At 40.2% G+C, this 22,989-nt stretch overlaps 1 protein-coding gene across 1 annotated transcript; it reads right to left on the bottom strand.

The window, feature by feature from the left end:
• Positions 1–6,069: 6,069 nt before the first annotated feature.
• CD180 (CD180 molecule) lies at positions 6,070–21,536 on the bottom strand. The gene is made up of 3 exons (XM_032214244.1): positions 21,431–21,536; positions 12,500–12,666; positions 6,070–7,938 (listed from the first exon to the last, which is right to left on the bottom strand). Exons 1-3 carry the CDS (start codon positions 21,518–21,520, stop codon positions 6,219–6,221), a joined length of 1,977 nt encoding a protein of 658 aa, XP_032070135.1. The 5' UTR covers positions 21,521–21,536; the 3' UTR covers positions 6,070–6,218.
• Positions 21,537–22,989: the final 1,453 nt, after the last annotated feature.

Here is a 22,989-nt window from a genome sequence, read left to right as displayed (position 1 = left end):
GTTGTATGTTCATTTGCCACTCATGAATTATTTAAAACAAGCAGAGAAGGAAAAATGCTCTTCAGGTATTCCTGTCATTTATAGTCTGAATTTGTGCTTTGGGAATAAAACTGAATGCAAATGCACCCCCAAATCAGAATGTCGTTCTCTGGGAAGTTACTTGTATTACTTGTATTACAATTACTTGTACTGGGGTGGGGGGGTAAACCCTTTCACTTTTTTTCTTTAAAGCACATGTAGCTATCTTGTTTACAAATGTATCTTTTAATGTATATTTTGTATATAGTGCTTTATCACTTTTGCCAAATATTTCCCCTCATTTTGAAAATACGGTAGCACCTGAGTTCGCATTCATGTAATTCCTTGTACGTTAATGTTTACCTTAAAGTGAATTGTTAGAGGTCCTCTGAATTGTGTATTACTTGTCAGTCTTTGTGTGGCTGTATATTATAATGTCCGTTTGTAGTATCCCCTACTGTTAATTATCAAATTATATTAAAAAATGGTTAGTATTTCTGCAATAAAGTATTTGCAGTCTCTTTTTTTTTCTTTAAGAGATCCCCATGATTGTCATAAAAATTGCCTATTAAATGCAAATATTTATACTTGGAAGTTGGAGAACATTGAAATAAAAAAGGGCATGAAATAAATCTCAGTTTGTTTCTTGAACTGGCTTTCTTGAATTCTGAAATACTACATTTTAAATATTCACGATTTAATAAACAAGAATGTGTGTGAAATATTTTTTGTTACACTGATAAGTACAATGTGCATTGAGTTCCATGTGAATTATGTGAATGAGGCTGTAATAAAGGAAAAGAGATTTGGTAAACATTCTGTTGCTTGGAAACATAATATGATTTATTCTTCAGTGAAATACGAAAGAGTGACAGAAGAAAGATTATTGATCATAGATTTAGTGGGTTGTAAATTGAGAATAAAATGAAAAGAGTAAAACTTTATGAAGATATAGGAAAGCAGAACAAACGACAACATTTCCAGCGAACTTGAAATCACATATATGAGAATTTCAACAAACAAATTAGAGTGTTTTTCAGTACACAAAGACTTTAATTACTTCATTTATGACCATATATGCTACATGCTCACTTTGTCCAATGGCCTGTGTAAAGATGTAGAAGTGTCAGCACATCCATTCTGACTCATGACATTTTCTGGAACCAAGAAATGATGTAGGTATGTGAAGAAAATTGAGGATATTTTTTATTCCATCATTGTGACCATGGAATGAATAAATAATGCAGCACAACATAGTTGGAAATAATACCAGGCACTATCCAAATGGAAGCTAACTGGTTTTCAAATAGTTTAGTTCCCTAGTTTACAGATTTGCAGAACATTGTAGACTTTAGGTCATAAAGTAGATTTCCAGGGAAAAAAGTTTTACACATCTCACAAGAAAAGAAAGGCATATTGCAGTGGCATCTAATTATTTAGAAAAAATGTTAGCATCTAGTTATCTAGGAATACCTTTTTCACATTTTCCACTAAAGGTACTGTTTAGTGGAATAAACTGTACTTTTAGTGGTCAATTAATAACATGTTTCTGTCAGTAACACAATATCTGGATACTTTTTCTTTAAAACCAAGTAGTTTTATTTTGAATTAGAACATTTTGATGAAAATACCACATAGCTGAATGAATTTATAAACTTCAATATTTTATTAATTTTAGTAAATTTTATTACCTTAAAATTTTTAATCAGTTGTAGGCATCACTGTTCTTTCTTGTACAGAATATTTGTGTTAATATGTTTCAGAAAGATAGCAATTCTATATAAATGAATACATATTCATATTTTTTGTTACATACCAAAGGTTTTTGTTATTTTCCAGTAAGGCATTTTCCATGAAATTTACTTTAGCTTTTGAAGATGTAATTGTTGTACAGTGTATGAAAGTCTGTGTTAATTCAAATTTGAATTGCAGAAATAATCATGGATACATAAAAATAACCCAAATTTTCCCCACTGCTTGATAATTTCCCAGCCAAAAATTAATCAGTTCTAACTTTGATTACAAGCCTATTTATTAAATATAGCTTAATTTATAAGCTTAAGTTTTCATGCATATGTGTATCACACAAATGTACATACACAATATGCCACAACACAAAACAAGAGTTGATAAATGAAGGTAAAGTCTCTTTCAAAATACAAGCAGTCTCCAGATTAAGAACAAGTTCCATTCCTAACAGTGGTGGAATTCAACATTTTTTACTACCAGTTCTATGGGGGTGGCTTGGGGGGCAGGGGAAGGATACTGTATAATCTCCATTCCCTCCCCACTCCAGGGGAAAGTTACTGCAAAATCCCCATTTCCTCCTGATCAGCTGGGACTCGGGAAGCAGAGAATAGATGGAGGCAGGGCCAGTCAGAGGTGGTATTTACCAGTTCTCCGAACTACTCAAAATTTCCACCTACCGGTTCACCAGAACTGGTCAGAACCTGCTGAATACCACCTCTGATTCCTAAGTCTGTCTACCTGTACTTTTTACATAGGTCAGAACTTGTACTTACAAACTGACTGCCTATTATTAAAAATGGTGGATGGCATTCTCCTTCCTCAAATTGATTAAAAATTGAAACTGAGCGATGTCTTCAAAAACCTGAAAATAGGCTGCATATTAAAGAAAGGGCTTTATCAGTTTACTGACTTGAAGAAGAACAATGTTGTCCACTATTTTTAGTAATAGCCCATTATAAGTATAAGTTGTAAGTCAGACATTCTTATCCTGTAGGCTTCCTGTACAGAAAACCGATATATTTGCACAAATAGGCATTTTCTTATAAATATCCATGCTTAATGCAGAGAAAATGAATGCATACATGGTTGACAATACATGTAACTTTGGGAAAGGATAGAGTAGCACGATGTGCTCACGAACGTAATGTCCTAAAGAGAGATGATATAAAAGATATCCACATAAAATAGGCAATAAAAAAGCCATGCACAGTTAAAAAATTTACATTAGCACATATTTATCCATGAATCAGTTTTTATATATTCTGCTTTTAAACCTTGAAAAAAAACACAGTGCATATTTGTTTGTTTTTAAATACACAAAGCTAGTAGCAATAGCGATAGCACTTAGATTTATACACCGCTTCATGCTGCATTTACAGCCCTCTCTTAGCGGATTACAGAGTCAGCATATTGCCCCCAACAATCTGGGTCCTCATTTTATAGACCTCGGAAGGCTGGAAGGATGAGCCAACCTTGAGCCGGTGAGAATCAAAACTCCTGACAGCGAGAAGTGAGTTAGCCTGCAATACTGCATGGCTCATCAGTAGGCCTGGATATATTAAATCAAACTTATTAGTTTGTTTGTTTGTTTGTTTGTTTGTTTATTGGTCTTGTATGCCGCCCACTCCCGAAGGACTCCGGGCGGCTTACAATAAACACAGGAAGGGGATAAATAGACAGACAGACAAACAACAGTTTAAAATACACAACATTCATAGTTACAGTGGGGCTGGCTATTTCAACAGCCTCCCAGCCTGCCGGAGCAGCCAGATCTTAGTGGCTTTGCGGAAGGCTGGGAGAGAAGTAAGGATCCGGATCTCCACGGGGAGCTCGTTCCAGAGGGCCGGAGCTGCAACAGAGAAGGCTCTCCCCCGGGGAGTCGCCAGCCGGCATTGGCTGGCAGATGGAATTCAGAGGAGGCCTAGTCTGTGCGATCTGATCAGTCTATGGGAGGTAATTGGCAGGAGGCGGTCTCTCAGGTACCCAGGTCCGATGCCATGTAGGGCTTTATAAGTAACGACTAGCACCTTGAAGCGAGTCCGGAGACTAATCGGTAGTCAGTGCAGCTCACGGAGGATAGGTGTAACGTGGGTGTACCTGGGTGCACCCACGATCGCTCGCACAGCTGCATTCTGGACTAGCTGAAGTCTTCGAACACTCTTCAAGGGCAGCCCCATGTAGAGCGCGTTATAGTAATCCAGTCTTGAAGTCACAAGGGCATGAGTGACTGTCTGAAGGGCCTCCCGATCCAGGTAGGGTCGCAATTGGTGCACCAGGCGAACCTTGGCAAAAGTCCCCCTGGTCACAGCCGACAAATGGTGTTCTAAAGTCAGCTGGGGATCCAGGAGGGCTCCCAAATTGCGAATGCTCTCTGAGGGGCGTATAATTTCACCCCCCAACCTGAGAGATGGAATACTTGGCCAATCTTTGGGAGGGAACATCAGTATGCACTCGGTCTTGTCTGGATTGAGTGCCAACTTGTTTACTCCCATCCAGACCCTAACAGCCTCCAGGCACTGGCACATCACTTCTACTGCTTCGCTGAGTTGGCATGGGGCGGACAGATACAACTGCGCATCGTCCGCATATTGGTGGTACTTAATCCCGTGCCAGCGTATGATCTCACCCAGCAGCTTCATGTAGATGTTAAATAGGAGGGGGGACAGGACCGAACCCTGCGGCACCCCATAATTGAGGGGCCTAGGGGTTGACCTCTGCCCTCCAACCAACACCGACTGCGACCTGTCCGAGAGGTAGGAGGAGAACCACCGAAGGACGGTGCCTCCGACTCCCACCTCTCGCAACCGTCGCAGAAGGATACCTTTGTCGATGGTATCGAAGGCCGCTGAGAGGTCAAGGAGCACAAGGATAGAGGGGTGACCCCTATCCCTGGCTCGCCAGAGATCATCGATCAGTGCGACCAAAGCAGTTTCCGTGCTATAACCAGGCCTGAAACCCGATTGAAAGGGATCCAGATTTTTGAGCTATGTCCATGAAGCTTGATAATAAAACATTTTGATTTTCAATTATAGTCTCATTTTTAGCAGCAAAAATTGCAATTATAATCTACAGAAATGAACCAAGATCAGAACCTCTTAACTACATGCTTCTCTAATGTTTAAGTTCACACAGATTAGCAAATCGTAATAAAAGAAAAACCATCATGATCAATATCCTTAGAGTTACTCTAGAACAGGGGTGCCCAACCCCCGGGCTGTGGCCTATTGGGAACTGGGTTGTGGAAGTGGCTGATGAGTATGTGAAGCTATATTTGTGTAAATTGTGGGCACGCATGCAAAACCATCTGTCCCCCTCCCACCATCACTGCCAATCCCCAGAGCCGGAAAGGTTGGGAACCACTGTTCTAAAAGATAAGAGTGCAAAAAAGTACAGAACTTTAGTCTTAGTCATCAAAGTTAAACTATGCTTTAGCATTACCGCTAAAACATTTTGTTTACATTTTGTGAAACGTAATAAAAGATATAAGGTATACTTCATATTCACTTAGAAGAAACAAATCTCATAAAACCACCAGTGTAAAAAAAGAACTGTATATTCTCTTATATTAACATATTAGTGTTAAAACCTTTACAGATTTTGGGGAAAAGAAGTAATTTTTATATATTCTAATACAGTGAGGGCAAACCTTTGGGGCTTGCCATGTCAAAAATTTGGAAATATAACTAACTTGACTCTGCTGGTGTGTTACTGCCATCCCCATCCCCAAAACAAAAGAGAAACAATTCTCTATATGTCTATTTAAAATAATACAGTCCAGTCATGTATGATGCTGTTTATTTTATATAAAGAAATATCAATTAATTACAAAAATGAAATATGAGTAAAACAAACTATTTTTCGGAGGGTCCAGGGCCTATGCAATAGCAAAGCCTCCATAGCCTCCAAAAATTGTGTGAAGACCAATTATGCCTTCAAGAATAGTTTTTGTTGGGTGTTGGCACATTGGCATGTCACCAAACAGGTCATGGTGTGTCACCACTGACATGCATGTCATAAGTTTGATTTTACTGTTCTAATATGTAAAAAAAGGTTTCAGAGAAAATTAAGGGCATACAATCTTCATATTTTTACATAATTAAATCAATTGGAAAGTTGAGGTCTCTCCTGTTTTCTAGAACATTACATTACTATGTTGTTCACCTATCTGCCACAACATTGAGAGCCTGGGGTATTTTGTTATCACATAACACATTGAGAGAATGAAATTAGAAATACAATAGTTAGAAAATGCAATACTAAACAACATACACTGATTTCTTCCTTTGCAATCATTTTCTACTCAAATCTATGTTGTTGGAATTAAGTGAAGCAATATTGATATAAAAAGGAAAGGAAACACCCATTGATGTTAAAAACGTCTTTCTATTAAGAAATATATTTGTACATTTTCAAAAATTCCTGCATACTTACTTTCTCTCATAAGCTTCTATCTATAAACATTTTTGCTTTAAAGTATACCTGGCCAAAATGAAGGTCACTACAATTACTATTATCACAACAAGAGTAATCAATGCTATTCGTGCCGCGCTATATCCACAGGACAGATTTATAGAGAAAAGCTTAGTGCCTGCTAGTGATTTGGGCTCAGCGCACAAGGTCTGTTCAGAATCTTCAATTTTATCTATGTTCTGCTTGTACCAAGTTAATAATCCAATATTAGAACAGGTGCATTCCAGTGGATTGTAACTTAAATTGATTATACTCTGGCCAGATAGTCCAGTCAACAAATCATGTGGGATAATATGGATCCTATTATTGGCAAAATTGAGATAAATGTTCCTGAGGCTGGAAAACGCATCTGAACAGAATGCAGTAAGATTGTTATGGCTCAGATCCACATGTTTTAACTTGCTGAGGGCAGAAAATGCTTTAGCTTCTATAACCATCAATTGGCAAGAAGCTAAAGTCAACACCTCTAGATTGGGTGCTTTCTGAAGAAAGTTGTCATTGAAAATGGTGCCAGATTTAAAGGTATTTCCATTCATGTTTAAGACAATAAGGCTGCTTAGACCTTGCAAAATATTCTGCTTGCTTGTATTCAAATGAGAGAAAGAAAGGTTCAGGATCTGCAAAGAATGTAGATTGTGGAATGGGCCTTGAGAATTATTGATGATAATGTGTGTAAAAGAGAGATCAAGAACTTTCAAGTTAGAGCATTGGTTGAATGCCGTGTGGTGGAATAAAAGGTTGCGATTGTGGCTTAAATTGAGGTGTTGCAAGCCAACAAGACCATGAAGTTGGTTGCTGCAGCAATCTAGGCTTTCTATGTGACTCCCGCTCAAATCAAGGTGTTGAAGCTTTGACAAGGATTCCAAACATCCAAAACTCAAGTTCATGGTGTTATAATTCTGCTGGATATAGAGATGGGTAAGAGAGGGAAAAGCAGAAAAGTCGATGTCGCAGAGATTCAAAAACTCATTCCAATTGAGATTTAATTCTTTCAGTAAATTCATCTGAGGAAGGCTCCGTAGCTCAGAAAGGGAGGTGTGGGTCAGGTCCAATCTTTTCAATTTGGACAAACATTGGAAAGTGTCGCCAGAAGGTTCTAGGAAAGAGTGATACTGTAGAGTGAGATAGTCTACAGAGATGTTGCATAAGCCTTGCAATGTTCTGTCTTGAATGGGAAGGCTGTCTACTTTCCAAAAAGTGCCAAGCCAGAGGACATTAGTGCTGACACCTTGCAATCCATCCAAGATCACTGAAATATTACTACAACGGCCAAAGTCCAAACTGTAGAAAGAAAACGAACTAAAAGCCTTGGTCTCTATGTGCATAATATTGTTGTCCCTAAGATTGAGAGTTAGATTGTTAGCTTGTTTTAATACCTCTATGCCTCTAGTTGATATTGTTTGTATATTGTTCGTCTGTAAATCCAAGTGTTTGAGCTTTCTAGTTGGAAAATCAGATAGCAGCTCCAATGTTTGAATATGGTTGCTTCCTAGTAACAGTGTTTCTATGTTCTGTAGGTCCTGCATTGGGATAAATGCTAATTTAGTGATCCCTGTTTGGGTTAGATCAAGATGCTTCAGACTCTGAGGACCCATAAATGCTGTTGAAGCCAGAAAGAGAAGATTGTTTCCAGTAAAGACAATGGTTTCCAGGAAAATATGGCTTTCGAAAGTGCCTTCATATACCCAATTAATATGACACCTTTTAAAACAAAACAAAATCTGATATTAAAATAAAGCACAACTATGGATATAACTGAAATACAGGTGAAACTCGAAAAAGTAGAATATCGTGCAAAAGTTCATTTATTTCAGTAGTGCAACTTAAAAGGTAAAACTAATATATGAGATAGACTCATTACATACAAAGCAAGATAGTTCAAGCTGTGATTTGTCATAATTGTGATGATTATGGCTTACAGCTCATGAAAACCCCAAATCCACAATCTCAGAAAATTAGAATATTACATGCAATCAATAAAACAAGGATTGTACATAGAACAATATCGGACCTCTAAAAAGTATAAACATGCATATGTACGCAGTAATTGGTTTTAGGCCCCTTTTGCAGCAATTACTGCCTCAATGCGACGTGGCATGGAAGCTATCAGCCTGTGGCACTGCTGAGATGTTATGGAAGACCAGGATGCTTCAATAGCGGCCTTCAGCTCTTCTGCATTGTTCGGTCTCATGTCTCTCATCTTTCTCTTGGCAATGCCCCATAGATTCTCCATGGGGTTCAGGTCAGGTGAGTTTGCTGGTCAATCAAGCACAGTAATCCCACGGTCATTGAACCAGGTTTTGGTGCTTTTGGCAGTGTGGGCAGGTGCCAAGTCCTGCTGGAAAATGAAGTCAGCATCCCCATAAAGCTCGTCTGAGGAAGGAAGCATCAAGTGCTCCAAATCTCCTGGTAGACAGCTGCATTGACTCTGGACTTAATGAAGCACAGTGGACCAACACCAGCAGATAACATGGCTCCCCGAATCAACACAGACTCTGGAAACTTCACACTGGACTTCAAGCATCTTGCAGTGTGTGCCCCTCCATTCTTCCTCCATACTCTGGGTCCTTGTTTTCCAAATGAGATGCCAAAGTTGCTCTCATCAGAAAAGAGCACTTTGGACCACTGAGCAACAGACCAGGTCTGTTTTTCTTTAGCCCAGGTAAGACGCTTCTGACAGTGTTTGTGTTCAGGAGCAGCTTGACAAGAGGAATACAACATTTGAAGCCCATGTCCAGGATCTGTCTGTGTGTGGTGGCTCTTGATGCACTGACTCCAGCCTCAGTCCACTCCTTGTCAAAATCCCCAACATTTTTGAATGGCCTTTTCCTGACAATCCTCTCCAGGCTGAGGTCATCCCTGCTGCTTGTGTACCTTTTTCTTCCACACTTTCCCCTTCCACATAACTTTCTATTAATGTGCTTTGATACAGCACTTTGGGAACCTCCAACTTCTTTTGCAATTACCTTTTGAGGCTTTCCCTCCTTATGGAAGGTGTCAATGATGGTTTTCTGCACAACTGTCAGGTCAGCAGTCTTTCCCATGATTGCGATTCCTACTGAACCAGACTGAGAGACCATTTAAAGGCTCAGGAACCCTTTGCAGGTGATATGGCTTAATTAGCTGATTGGAATGGGACACTTTGAGCCTAGAATATTGCACCTTTTCACAATATTCTAATTTTCTGAGATTGTGGATTTGGGGTTTTCATGAACTGTAAGCCATAATCATCATAATTATGACAAATCACAGCTTGAACTATCCTGCTTTGCATGTAATGAATGTATCTCATATATTAGTTTCACCTTTTAAGTTGCATTACTGAAATAAATGAACTTTTGCACGATATTCTAATTTTTCGAGTTTTACCTGTAGGTAGCAAAATGAAGCATATCATTTTAAAATCAGTTTAGAGACCCAATCAACGCTGACAGATTTTAGATGGTTATCAAAGCACATCATGGTATGTCTGTTTAAACAAGACAAATGCCTATCAATTTCAGGTTCAGAAGGAGTGTTACAAGCTTGATTAAAATTTATTTTCTTGAGTAAACCCTTGAAAAACACTGTAGAAAATAAAATTTCTGTATGAAAGTACAGGACAATCTCTGGTAACATTTTAAAGCTTATGTCAAATATTACAAGAAATAAAAGCTGCTATGTTGACAACTGTACCTAAATGTACATATACCAGTGTTTCTCAACCTTGGCAACTTGAAGATTCCGGACTTCAACTCCCAGAATTCCCCAGCCAGCATTCACTGGCTGGGGAATCTGGGAATTGAAGTCCGGACATCTTCAAGTTGCCAAGGTTGAGAAACACTGACATATACAGAGCCAATGCCTTCATTATCAAACAGCTGCAGGTTTTCCGGTTTTCCAGAGCTCTAATTGTTGAAGATGATTGCAACTATTATTGAGCCATTTAGAACTCCATCCACAATAGCAACATATGAGAAAACATGAGCGCATAAAAAAAAGATACAGAAAAAGAAATTCAGAGTACAGGAAGTCCTTGACTTACAACCACAATTGAGCCCAAAATTTATGTCGCTAAATGAGAAATTTGTTAAGTGCTCTACTTGGGGCTGCCCCTGAAGAGTGTTCGGAGACTACAATTGGTCCAGAATGCAACCGCGCGAGCGATATCGGGTGTACCTAGGTACACCCATGTTACACCTATCCTCCGCGAGCTGCACTGGCTTCCCATCGGTCTCCGAATGCGCTTCAAGGTGCTGGTCATTACCTTTAAAGCCCTACATGGCTTAGGACCTGGATACCTATGGGACCTCCTCCTGCCACATACCTCCAACGACCTATAAGATCTCACAGATTGGGCCTCCTTCGGGTACCGTCGACCGGGCAATGCCGGTTGGAGACTACTCGGGGGAGGTCTTTCTCTGTAGCTGCTCCGGCCCTGTGGAATGATCTCCCTGCAGAGATCCGGACCCTTCCCACACTCTCGGCCTTCCATAAAGCCACTAAAACCTGGCTGTTCCGGCAGGCTTGGGGCTGTTGACCCCAAAATATGGTCCAGCCCCACTTGAAATGGAGTGCATGGTGTGTTTTTAAATCTATCTTTTCTTTCTTCTTTTTCTTTTGATTTGTTTGTATTGTTAGCCGCCCGGAATCCCACGGGATTGGGCGGCATACAAATGTTATTAAACTTCTAAACTTCTAAACTTCTAAGTGCATTTTGCCCCCTTTTATGACTTTTCTTGCTACATTTTTTAAGTGAATCACTGTGTTTGTTAAATTAATAACACCGTTGTTAAGTCAATCTGGCTTCCCGATTGACTTTGCTTGTCAGATGATCACAAAAAGTGATCACGTGTCCCTGAGATCCTGCAACCATCATAAATATGAACCAATTCCCCAGCATCCAAGTGTAAATCATATCACCATATCAGTGGTGGGATTCAAATAATTTAACAACCGGTTCTCTGCCCTGATGACCAACTGGCTAGGCAGGGCTTGGTGGTCATGTGACTGGGTGGGTGTGGCAAACTCAGCGTCACTCAGATTGATGAGTGCTTTGTCTTAGCTGTGACAATGTGATAAGCGTTAACAGAGAGGCAGTTTCTGTAAGTAGCGCAATAAAGATTAGGCTAGAAACACCATGAGAATGTTCCTTCCTTCCTGCCTTCCTTACAGGATTAGCCCTGTAAAGTGGGGGGGGGAGAGGAGATTTCTTCCAACAACCGGTTCTCTGAACTGCTGAGAAAGTTAACAACCGGTTCTCCCAGATAGGTGCGAACCAGCTGAATCCCATCACTGGACCATATGCTGGGGATGCTGCAAAGGTCATAAGTGTAAAAAAGGGTCATAAGTGATTTTTTTCAGTGCCATTGTAACTTTGAAGAGTCATTAAATGAACTATTGTTGTAAGTCGAGGATTCCCTATAGTGCTGGAATAGGACCCAGCAGACTTTAATTCAATTCCATATTTAACTATCAGGGTTCATTAAAAAAAATTTACTGAGCCATTTTCTCTCAGCTTGGTCTACCTCACAAAGGCGTGAAAATAAAATGGTGGAGAAGAATAGTTAGGCATCTTGAAAATTTTGAAGGGAAGGCAGACTCTAAGACTATTTCCCATCGTATCTGCTCAGTCTGTGTGTTCCAATAGAGTCGGCTTGCTTCAGGTCTTGTCAGGAAAGTAAGGCTATCTATCTTCTGACAGGGCAAAGTCAATAGGGAAGCCAGATTCATTTAACAATGGTGTTAGTATCCTGTTTCCCTGAAAATAAGACCTCCCCGGATAATAAGCCCAATTGGGCTTTTGAGCACATATGCTAAAATAAGCCCTCCCCGAAAATATCGCAACACAGCAGCAGCCATGAGGGGACCATGCTCGCCACCACCTGCACCTCAAAAATAATAAGACCTCCCTGAAAATAAGGCCAAGCACTTATTTCGGAGGTCAAAAGAAAATAAGACCTTGTCTTATTTGGGGGGGGGAACCATGGTAATTTAACAAATGCAGGAAGTGAGCTCTCTCTGTCGCAACATCTGTCTGTTGCAAAAGTTTCCCATGAGAAATGCATATGACTTCCACTTTGTCTGCTTTCAAGAAATTCTTTAAAACCAGTTTTTCTAGGTCTTGATTGAGCATTTGAGTGAATGCCTTTAAATGGGGGGGGGTTTGCTGTGGAAGGATGTCATGTTGTTCTGTTTATGCAGTGTTGTTTATTTTAACTTTTTGAACCCTTCCAGATCATTCTGCAACTGGACAGTATAATAATTCAACCAACATACCTACCTTGTTAAGTCTAAGTGCACCAGGGCCTTCAGCCTGCTGAATGTCGATTGCTGAAGCACATATAGGAAGTTGAAACTGAAATCAAGAACTTCAGTTGTGAGAGGCAGTTCTTCTGGAAGGTCTGTCAGTCCTAAACCTTCACAACTGTAGCTTCTATTAATAAAAAACTGTAAAAAATTATATATCAAGTTAGATACCAGTACATCGATACAAGTAGTCCTTGAGCTCAGATTTTCAGTTGCTAAGCAAGACAGTTGTTAACTGAGTCATACCCCATTTTGTGCCCTTTTCTCCATGGTTGCAAGCAAATCACTATAGTTATTAAATGAATTGTGCAGTTGTTCAATGAAACTGGCTTTCCCCATTGACTTTGCCTGTCAGATGCGTCCTATGAAAGTTGCAAATGACAATCTCAGGACTTTGGATCAGGGGTGGTATTCAGCCAGTTCTGACAGGTTCCAGAGAATCGGTAGTGGAAATTTTGAGTAGTTCAGAGAACTGGCAAATAGGCTGGCTCCACCCCCGCTGCCTCTCAGCTGATCTTCTTTTGCTGCCCTGAACAGGAGAATGGAACTGGAAAGCAGGTTAGTGGGGTGGGGGTGGGGGAATGGGAATTTTGCAGTAACCTTTTTCCAGGAGGGGGGAGGAAATGGGGATTTCACAGTATCCTTCCCCTGCCACACCCACCAAGCCACATCCACCAAGCCACACCATGCCCATAAAGCCATGCCCACAGAACTGGTAGTAAAAAAATGTGAATCCCACCACTGCTTTGGATGTTACAACCATCAAAACAGTGGTGGGTTCCGGATCCCTCACAACCGGTACGCTGCGATGGAGCTGGGCGTCCACCATGTGCACGTGTGCTGCTCACGCATGTGCATCACCACCAGTTGCTCAGTGGAGCATTGCATAAGCACCATACACTGTGTGTGCATCAAAGGTGGGTTCCTGCCAGTTCTAACCTCTTCTATAGAAGAGGTTCCACAAATCTACCATGCCGTTTAGAACCAGTTCCAGCTCCCTCCCCCACCTGTCCGCACCACGCTTGCCCCACCTGCCGCTCACTGATTGGCTGGCTCACCAATCGCTTTGCCCGCCTCTAAGAGGTTTAGGTTTATTAGATTTCTATGCCGCGCTTCTCCCAAGGACTCAGGGCGGTGTACAACATTAAAAGAAACACATAATACAAAAGTTAAAAAAAAATTAAATAGAATAACCCAAACAAACCCAATAAGAATTGACAATAACATTAAAAAAAAATTCAAATTAAAAATTTGAATTAGAGTCCTATCTAAACCTTAAAGTCTTAAAGCTGTTAAGTTTGAACACCCCTGGAGTTTTTTTTTCTAAATGGTTAGGGGTGCAAGGGTCTTGTAACTTGACAGCTTTAAGACTTGCACACTTCAATGCCAGAGTTCCTGAGCCAACATGTCTGGAGGAGGAATTCTGGGAGTTGAAGTCCACAAGTCTTAAAGCTGTCAAGTTTGAACACCCCTGGGGTTTCGTTTCTAAAGGGTTAGGGGTGCAAGAGTCTTGTAACTTGACAATTTTAAGACTTGTGTGCTTCAAATGCTAGAGTTTCTGAGCCAACATTTTGGTTGCTTAGCAAGAGCGTTGTTAAGTGAGTTTCACCACATTTTACAAGTTGGCCATGACCACCCAGTCACATGGCTGGCAAGCCACTCCCACAAAGCAAGCCACACCTACAGAAGAGGTCCTAAAATTTTTTGAAACCCACCACTGGTATGCATGCACAAATGGCTAAATACAGGTAAGGACCGCAGGACTTGCTGGTAGGCCCTCCAAAGCACCATAATGGAACAGTACCTGGTGCTCCCAGCAGGCACCAGTATGCCCGTACCGGGGCGTACTGGCCGTAACTCACCACTGCATTAGAAATACATGTTGGTTGCCAAGCACCCAAGCTTGATAATTTGACTTTGGAGATGCTGCAATGGTTTTCAGAGTGACTGAAGACATTTAACAAATGGTTGTACATTGAGGACTATCAATATATCTGAATGTATTATATGTATCTCTCCAGTTTTATGTTTTTAATAAAAACTATTATATTTTAAGCAAATACGCCAACATGTAGCACAATATGCCAATAGAATAAATCTGAAACCTAACCCTAACTCTTTTTAAAACTATATCAGGGACAAACTAGAGCTACCGTTAGAAATGTCATTGCCAGGAATCTGACGTAAACTGTCATTGTCTATGTGAAGGGAGGGTAAATTACAGTATAAAGGTTACATCAAATTAAATTCCTTTTGGAATGAATAAAAAGGGTCACAGAATGACATTTTGTCCCTCTATTTAACATTTCTTTTAAAAATTAATGCTAACAGTGTTTTTCTCAGTTATTGACACTTCACAAAAATTTATATTAATGCCATTTGTCTGTTGCTGCTGCCACATAATGGACCATTTTTTTAAAAGACAAAAAAGACATCAGCATTATAGGATAACGATCAGATGAATGATAATGAAAGTTCATGATTTCATATTCTGTTATGATATGTGGCTTACAGGGGTTTTTGATAGTGTCTTGTGTACAGTGAAGAGCTCAATGTGAAATAGTAATCTCACATATAGGCTTTCTACTCATTTTTAATGCAAAGAGTTCACAATAGGTTGACAGTTCAACAAATGATAAATGATTGAAAAATTACGGTTATACAATGTGTGCGTGACCTTGAAAACATTTCTCAAAATAATATAACTGCTATTGGGATCCCCTACCATGTTGCACAATAAATAACTATATAAGTAAAATATACTGCATTCAATTTTGTGTGAATTTCTCAAAATCTTGTAGAAAACGTTGCTAAATACAATAATCATAGAACACAATTTCCTTCAGCTAGGATATAATTTTCCTGTCAGGAGGAGAACAATTAGAAATATCATTTGAAAGTGAACATAAAGAGTACAACTAAATACATTTATTTCTATAAAGCATTTTTATTAGTTTCAATTTCTTTCCATTTAAAATACTGTAACTTATCTAGATACTATAGAACAGTGATGGTGACCTTTTTCACCACAGGTGCCAAAAGCACACCTGCACGCTGTCCCCCTGCACCGTGGCACGACAAAACCGCGCTCGACTAAGCCGCGCCCGATTAAACCGCGTCGCTGATGTCATCAACAGGGCGACAACAGCGAGCGCGGAGAAAGAAGGGCGCTTTAAATAGCGCTTTGAAAGCAAGCCGATTCAACTTAAGGTAAGGGTTAGGTTTAGGGTTAGCTTTAGGGTTAGGTTTAGGGTTAGGTTAAGGGTTAGGGTTAGGTTAAGGGTTAGGGTTAGGTTAAGGGTTAGGATTAGGTTTAGGGTTAGGTTAAGGGTTAGGTTTAGGGTTAGGTTTAGGGTTAGGTTGAGGGTTAGGTTTAGGATTAGGTTTAGGGGGGTTAGGTTTAGGGGTTAATTTTAGGTTTAGCATTTACAGCGTGCTTCTGTCTCCGCGCTGTTGTTGCCCTGTTGATGAAGTCAGCTACGCGGTTTCGTCAAGTGCGCTTTAGTCGAACGCGGTTTTGTGGTGGAACCCCCCTGCGCAGTGCCCCCTGTGCCTCCCCTGCCCCCCAGAGGCCCTCTGGAGTCCGGAAACAGCCCATTTTCCGACTTCCAGTGGGTCCGGTAGGTCTGTTTTTCACCCTCCCCAATCTCCAGAGGCTTTCCCTGAAGCCTCTGGAGGACAAAAAACAATCCAATGTGTAAACTGGAAATCTGTTCCTGAACTTCCAATTTGGGTGGTTTTTTTGTCCTTCAGAGGCTTCAGGGAAGTCTCCAGAGGGTGAAAAACAGCCTAAAGTCAAGGCTGAAAATCAGCTGGCCAGCGTGCGCATGCATGCTGGAGCTGACAGGGCAACGCCTCGGGTGCCTTTAGAAATGGCTCTCGATGCCACCTGTGGCACGCATACCATAGGTTCACCATCACGGCTATAGAACAACTTACTCTATTACAAATAAGTGCTGCTGCACTGTTTTAGATGGCACTAGAAAAAGCATCCTATAGAAAATGATAATGTAAAGAATCACACATTTTCCAGCAAATACATTTGTTGGGGCCAGCCCCAAAGAATCTGCTCTCACAGAAAGTTGCAAATTCACTAACTCATCACAGCAGATCCTCTGTGGGCATTTCCTTTTTTCAGAATTACTCACTCTAAGCTATTTTTTTTTAGTTGTTGAGGAAATGTAATATCATTGAATGAATATGATAGATTCATTCATTCATGTATGTAAGAAAAAAAACACCTAGAAAATAAATATGATAAAATTGACTCTAAACATTTCCTATTTTCACCTGCTTTGCTTGGTTGGTTGGGTTTTTTTTTTATATATCTAAGAACAGCTTAGGAAAATATTTCTATTACTATATTACTGAGGCTATGAATTTAGGAGCAGATCAAACTGATTTGATGGAATGTTTAAGTCAATACATATAGATTACTATGTGCCATGTCATTTTTTAAACAACAAAATAGGAGTTTGTACAGGGAACAGAGAGAGATCTTCTCATCTGATAATTCGTTTAGATGTTTCTGCTCAGAGATGGTATTCAGCAGGTTCTGACTAGTTCTGGAGAACCGGTAGCAGATATTTTGAGTAGTTCGGAGAACTAGTAAATATAAGGTGACCAGATATCCCGCTTTCGGCGGGACAGTCATGATTTCTAACAATTTGTCCCGCGTCCTGCAGCGTTTTAAAAAAGTCCCGATTTTCTGGCTTCATGTTGAAAGCGCAGTGGATTTGCTTAAGAAATCCTAATTGGGGCAAGACAAAAGACACTTTGTCTAACTACCCCTCTCTATGTCTCAGTACTTTCATTGAAGATATTAAAACGTTAAAGCAAGAAAACGGAATCCCCCCTCCACCCCCTTTACTTCCTTTTATAAGAAAAGATGACCCAGTATCATAGAGCTCCAGGAAATACTTTGGCTAGAGAAGTAGCAACTGTTCCTTCCTGGATTTCCCGGAGGGGAGGGGCACTGAGGTTGGAGGTCGGCTCATGTGGAAAAAATGGTGGCAAGGTTTCTTTGAAAAATATTTTCTTGGGACTAATTTCACCATTTTAATTTGCTCAGTTCTTCGTATTAACATCTACATCATTCTGGATTGACTTGGAGTGCCTGCCTGCTGGTAAGTGAGCCAGGTTTTTTTCTTTTATTTTTTAAATGTATTTTAAAATAATATTTTATTTATTGTGCATAGGATTTTTTAAAATAGTTTTATTCTGTGTGGATTCTTTTTTTAAATTGTCTTAGACTATTTTAAAAAAGATTCTATCCAAAATAAATTGAAATAAACCATTTTTAAAAATGGTTTATTTTAATTTATTTTGGATAGAATCTTTTTTTAAATAGTCAGGAGTCATTTACACTGAATTTGCACTTTTAATAATCAGGAAGCACATACTGAGTTTCCTTGAAAGAAAATCCAATAATTTAAAAATCTAATAATTTGTTTCCTAATATAATTTGATTGCTTATTGGGTAACCTATGACTATCACTAAGTGTTGTAGCTTATGATTCTTGATGAATGTATTCTATTTTATTTTTCTTTATGTACACTGAGAGCAAATTAGCAATAGCAATAACAGACATATACCGCTTCATAGGGCTTTCAGCCCTGTCTAAGCATATTGCCCCCACAGTCTGGGCCCTCATTTTACCCACCTCGGAAGGATGGAAGGCTGAGTCAATCTTTGAGTTGGTGAGATTTGAACCGCCGAACTGCAGTTAGCAGTCAACTGAAGTGGCTTGCAGTACTGCACTCTAACCACTGCGCCACCTCGGCTCATATTCACCAAAGACAAATTCCTTGTGTGTCCAATCACACTTGGCTAATAAACTATTCTATTCTATTCTATTCTATTCTATTCTACTCTACTCTACTCTACTCTACTCTACTCTACTCTACTCTACTCATTTCTATTTCAATTCTAATAAGGAGTTTAGCTTCTCTCTCTTGAAAATGTAAGCTAGCATAAGGCAATATAATGCAAGCTAGCCTTAGCTTTCAAACAGTTCATTTAGTGACCAAAGTTACAATGGCATTGAAAAAAGTGACTGATGACCATTTTTCACACTTAGCTACCATTTTCACACTTAGCGACCGTTGCAGCATCCTCATGGTCAAGTGATCAAAATTTTGATGTTTGGCAACAGATTCGTATTTATGATGGTTTCAGTGTCCTGGGGTTATGTAATCGCCTTGTGTGACCTTTTGACAAAGTCAAATGGGGAAACCAGATTCACTTATGTTACTAACTTATCAGCTGCAGTTATTCACTTAAGAACTGTGGCAAGAAAGGTGGTATAATGGGTTTAGTGACCAAAGTTACAATGGCATTGAAAAAAGTGACTGATGACCATTTTTCACACTTAGCGACCATTTTCACACTTAGCAACCGTTGCAGCATCCTCATGGTCACGTGATCAAAATTTTGATGTTTGGCAACAGTTACAATTTATATTTGTAAATTGTAGTTATGTTGAAATAAAAATAGCAATAGCAATAGCAGTTAGACTTATATACCGCTTCATAGGGCTTTCAGGCCTCTCTAAGCGGTTTACAGAGTCAGCATATTGCCCCCAACAACAATCCGGGTCCTCATTTTACCCACCTCGGAAGGATGGAAGGCTGAGTCAACCTTGAGCCGGTGAGATTTGAACAGCCGAACTGCAGAACTGCAGTCAGCTGAAGTAGCCTGCAGTGCTGCATTTAACCACTGCGCCACCTCGTGGCAATATTACAATACTATTTTTGCGTTGTATGAAAAATTTTGTTGCTCCCCCCCCCATTCAAAGGTGTCCCTCTTTACCAATCTGAAAATCTGGTCACCTTAGGTAAATACCACCTCTGACTGGCCCACCCCCATCTATTGTCTGCCTTCTCTGCCAGCTGATCAGGAGGAAATGGGGATTTTACAGTATCCTTCCCCTGGAGTGAGGTGGGAATGAAGATTTTACAGTATCCTACCCCTGGAGTGGGGAGGGAATGGAGGTTTATGGTATCCTTCTCCTGCCACACCCAGCAAGCCAAGATACGCCCACCAAGCCACACCTACAGAATCAGTACTAAAAATATTGAATCTCACCACTGTTTCTTCTGTAAGACCCACATCAACCAAACTCTTGTTGTGACTAACTTTTCAGAATGGAAAACTCCCTGAATTAAACTTCAGGGCACTAAACTTCAGAGCACTTTGTTTTTGAACAGGAAAACTATTGCACTCAATGTATTAAAAGAAGTTTCAGGGTACTTTAAAGATGGGAAAAGCTGGAGAATGGATCGTTGTGTCCTATGGGAACAATTGGTACTTTTTGAAATATTCCCCTATTTTAGTCTAGCATAAACTGAATATACTCAGGAGTTTAATAAAGGGTTCTGGAATTACTGAAGAAGGAGCAGTAGGATTGTCAATCTACAATTCCTTCTGGGTTTTGACTTCATGGGTGAATGCCAAATTGATGAAAGTCGGTGGAAAATTGCAGTAAGTGACTAGTTGCCTGATTTAGTTTGTGGGGGCCTGCAAAAAAAAAAAAAAAGAAAGGAAAAAAAAGACCCTGTCTTATTTTCAGGGAAACATAGTATAAAAGATGAAACTGTGAGTGGACTACAGCATCAGTGGTGGGATTCAAATAAATTAACAACTGGTTCTCTGCCCTAATGACCATCTGGGTAGGTGGGGCTTGGTGGTCATGTGACTGGGTGGGCGTGGCCAACTCAAGGTCACTCAGGTTGATGGACGCTTTGCCTTAGCTGTTACAATGTAATAAAGGTTAACCGGAGAGGCAGTTTCTGTAAGCAGGTCAATAAAGATTAGGCTAGAAACAACACTACAATGTTTCCTTCCTGCCTTCCTTACAGGATTAGCCCTGCAAAGTGGACAAAACAAAAGGAGATTTCTTCCAACAATCGGTTCTCTGAACTACTTAGAAAGTTACCAATCGGTTCTCCCGAATAGGTACGAACTGGCTGAATCCCACCACTGTACAGCATGTACAACTTTCTGAAAGATACTTCATTACTACCATTCATATATGTGCCAAGTCATTTCCTTTTTTCCCATCCGGGGTTGGTGGTGAGGTTGTTTTTTTTTTGGCACATATCAAGAAAGCAATCATTTGATCAACTCAAAAAGCCAGAGGGAATCTGAGGCCGCTAGCCTTTTCCTTAACAGCTGTAAAAAATGTCTGTGTTAGTGAGTGTAAGTGTGCCATGAGAAACATCACACCCCAAGGTCTAGTTGTACAGAAATGAGGTGCATATAAACTGCTTATAAAGCCAAGCACCTGTTCAGGAGCCCCTGGTGCACATAGATAAAAAGTGCCAATGGTCTGTTTTCCTCCTAGCCCCTCTTTAGTCCAGCCGCATTTGGCAAATGTTCCCTGCACATGCCAATTCCAAGCGGTGCCTGAAAACTCCACATGGTGTCTTAAACAGCAGATCTTCTCTCATCTCCAATCTCCATTGGTCCAATTTGTTTTAAGGTTCTTGGCCTAAAGAAGAGATAGCCCACCTCAACCTGCTTGCTTGCTTGCTTGTTTATTGCCTCAAATTGCCTATGTGGGAATTTCAAAATGGTATCTGCTTCTAAGCAGGCACACAATTCTATCTAGCAAGCATGCATCACTGTGAATACGAAACTAATAAAATAGAATCACAACTAACTATAACAATGGGTACAAAGTCAGTCTGATTTGGGGGGTGGGGTGGGGGAGAAAGTGCATTTTCTTTCTGTACAGCAAATGTGCTCCTAAATGTGCATTTTTCTGTTTCACCCACCGGACGACTTTCAGCCCTTCACTGACCCAGTGTTAGCATGCAAGTATTCACTGCTCCCAAATTAATTATTGATTCTTTCTTGAAGCTACTTTTCTCCCAATAGAAAGACAAATAAGTGATCACTCACCTCAGTGCACATCTGATTGAGGGGTTTGGAGACTTCATAGCTGAGACCTAAAAGCCCCATCAGAAGCCAGCAATATGTGCAGCAAACCATTAAGGGTTTGATTAGATTCTCCACACGCCTGTAATGGAAGACGGATGAAAAATAATTTTCTAGTGTGGGGTTCAGAAAAGGCATCTTGACTCGAATGCTTCAGGAGAGACCAAACAGGGCCTGAAAAAGATGTCGTTTCCTCTTAACACCCAAAGGATATTTGTGAAGCATGCTTTTTTTTCAGTTCCTCTTGCTCTTTTTTTCACTTCTGGTTTATCTCCTAAATACTTGTACAATTCTTGCCATAAATTATTGGAAAATTTCACAAGAAACTCACTTTCCGAATGGCATTTTCACATGTATTTTGCCAGGAAATGTAAACGAGGCCAGCAAAAGAGGTGTGCCCCCTCCTAACCATACCGACAGGGCTCCAAATCCAATGGTGATGTCCGTTTCGCTCTGCGAATTCATGGATAGCTAACCCTAACATTCATTGGAATTTTCCCAAATGGGATTTTCCCATATATTTTGCCAAGAAATGTACATAAGGCCAGATCAAAAGGCATGCCCCTTCCTAACCATACCGATGTGCTCCGAATCCAATGGCGATGTCCGTTTTGCTCTGTGAATTCATGGAGAGCTAACTCTAACTTTAAGTGGAATTTTCCCAAATGGGATTTTCTCATGTATTTTTTTCAAGAAATGTACATAACACTAGCTCAAAAGGCATAACCCCAGAACTCTGCTTCTGCACATCTGCAAAATTATGCTAGAGTGATACTCCAGAGGCAGATTTCAGCATAGCCCTGGAACTCTGTTTCCACTTAGGGTTAGGGTTAGCTCTCCATGAATTCGTAGAGCAAAACAGACATTGCCGTTAGATTCGGAGCCCGGAGGTATGGTTAGGAGGGGGCACGCCTTTTGAGATGGCCTTATGTACATTTCCATGCAAAATACATGGGAAAATTCCATTCGGGAAAATTCCAATGAGCATTAGGGTTAGTTATCCATGAATTCGCAGAGCAAAAAGGACATCACCGTTGGATTCGGAGCCTGTCGGTATGGTTAGGAGGGGGCTGGCCTTATGTACATTTCCTGGCAAAATACATGGAAAAATCCCATTCGGGAAAATTCTACTTAGGGTTAGGGTTAGCTCTCCATGAATTCACAGAGGAAAATGGACATTGTTGTTGGATTTGGAGTCCGTCGGTATGGTTAGGATGGGATTTTGTCTGTTTTAAATAACCAAGTTCTCTGAGCATATTATTTCTTGAAAATATCATGACTTGTATCTAGGAATTGGGTAGGGATACAGTTGGTTAGGTGGGTTTGGAAGTTCTCGTAATAACTTATCAGAGCAATCCAAACGAGTGATTGAAGACTAAGTCTACCTGTCAATGACTTCTTCAGCTTCAACTGCAATAATACACGGACAAAAAATTGATACAAACTCAAGGTAAATTGCTTCAAACTCAATTGACTCCAAACAGAAAATATGACTTCAGCAACAGAGTGGTTAATGCCTGGAA

Source organism: Thamnophis elegans, chromosome 3, assembly GCF_009769535.1.
Source record: "Thamnophis elegans isolate rThaEle1 chromosome 3, rThaEle1.pri, whole genome shotgun sequence".
NCBI lineage: Eukaryota > Metazoa > Chordata > Lepidosauria > Squamata > Colubridae > Thamnophis > Thamnophis elegans.
Note: the sequence above shows the minus strand (reverse complement) of the source record. Positions and strands in the feature narration are given on the sequence as shown.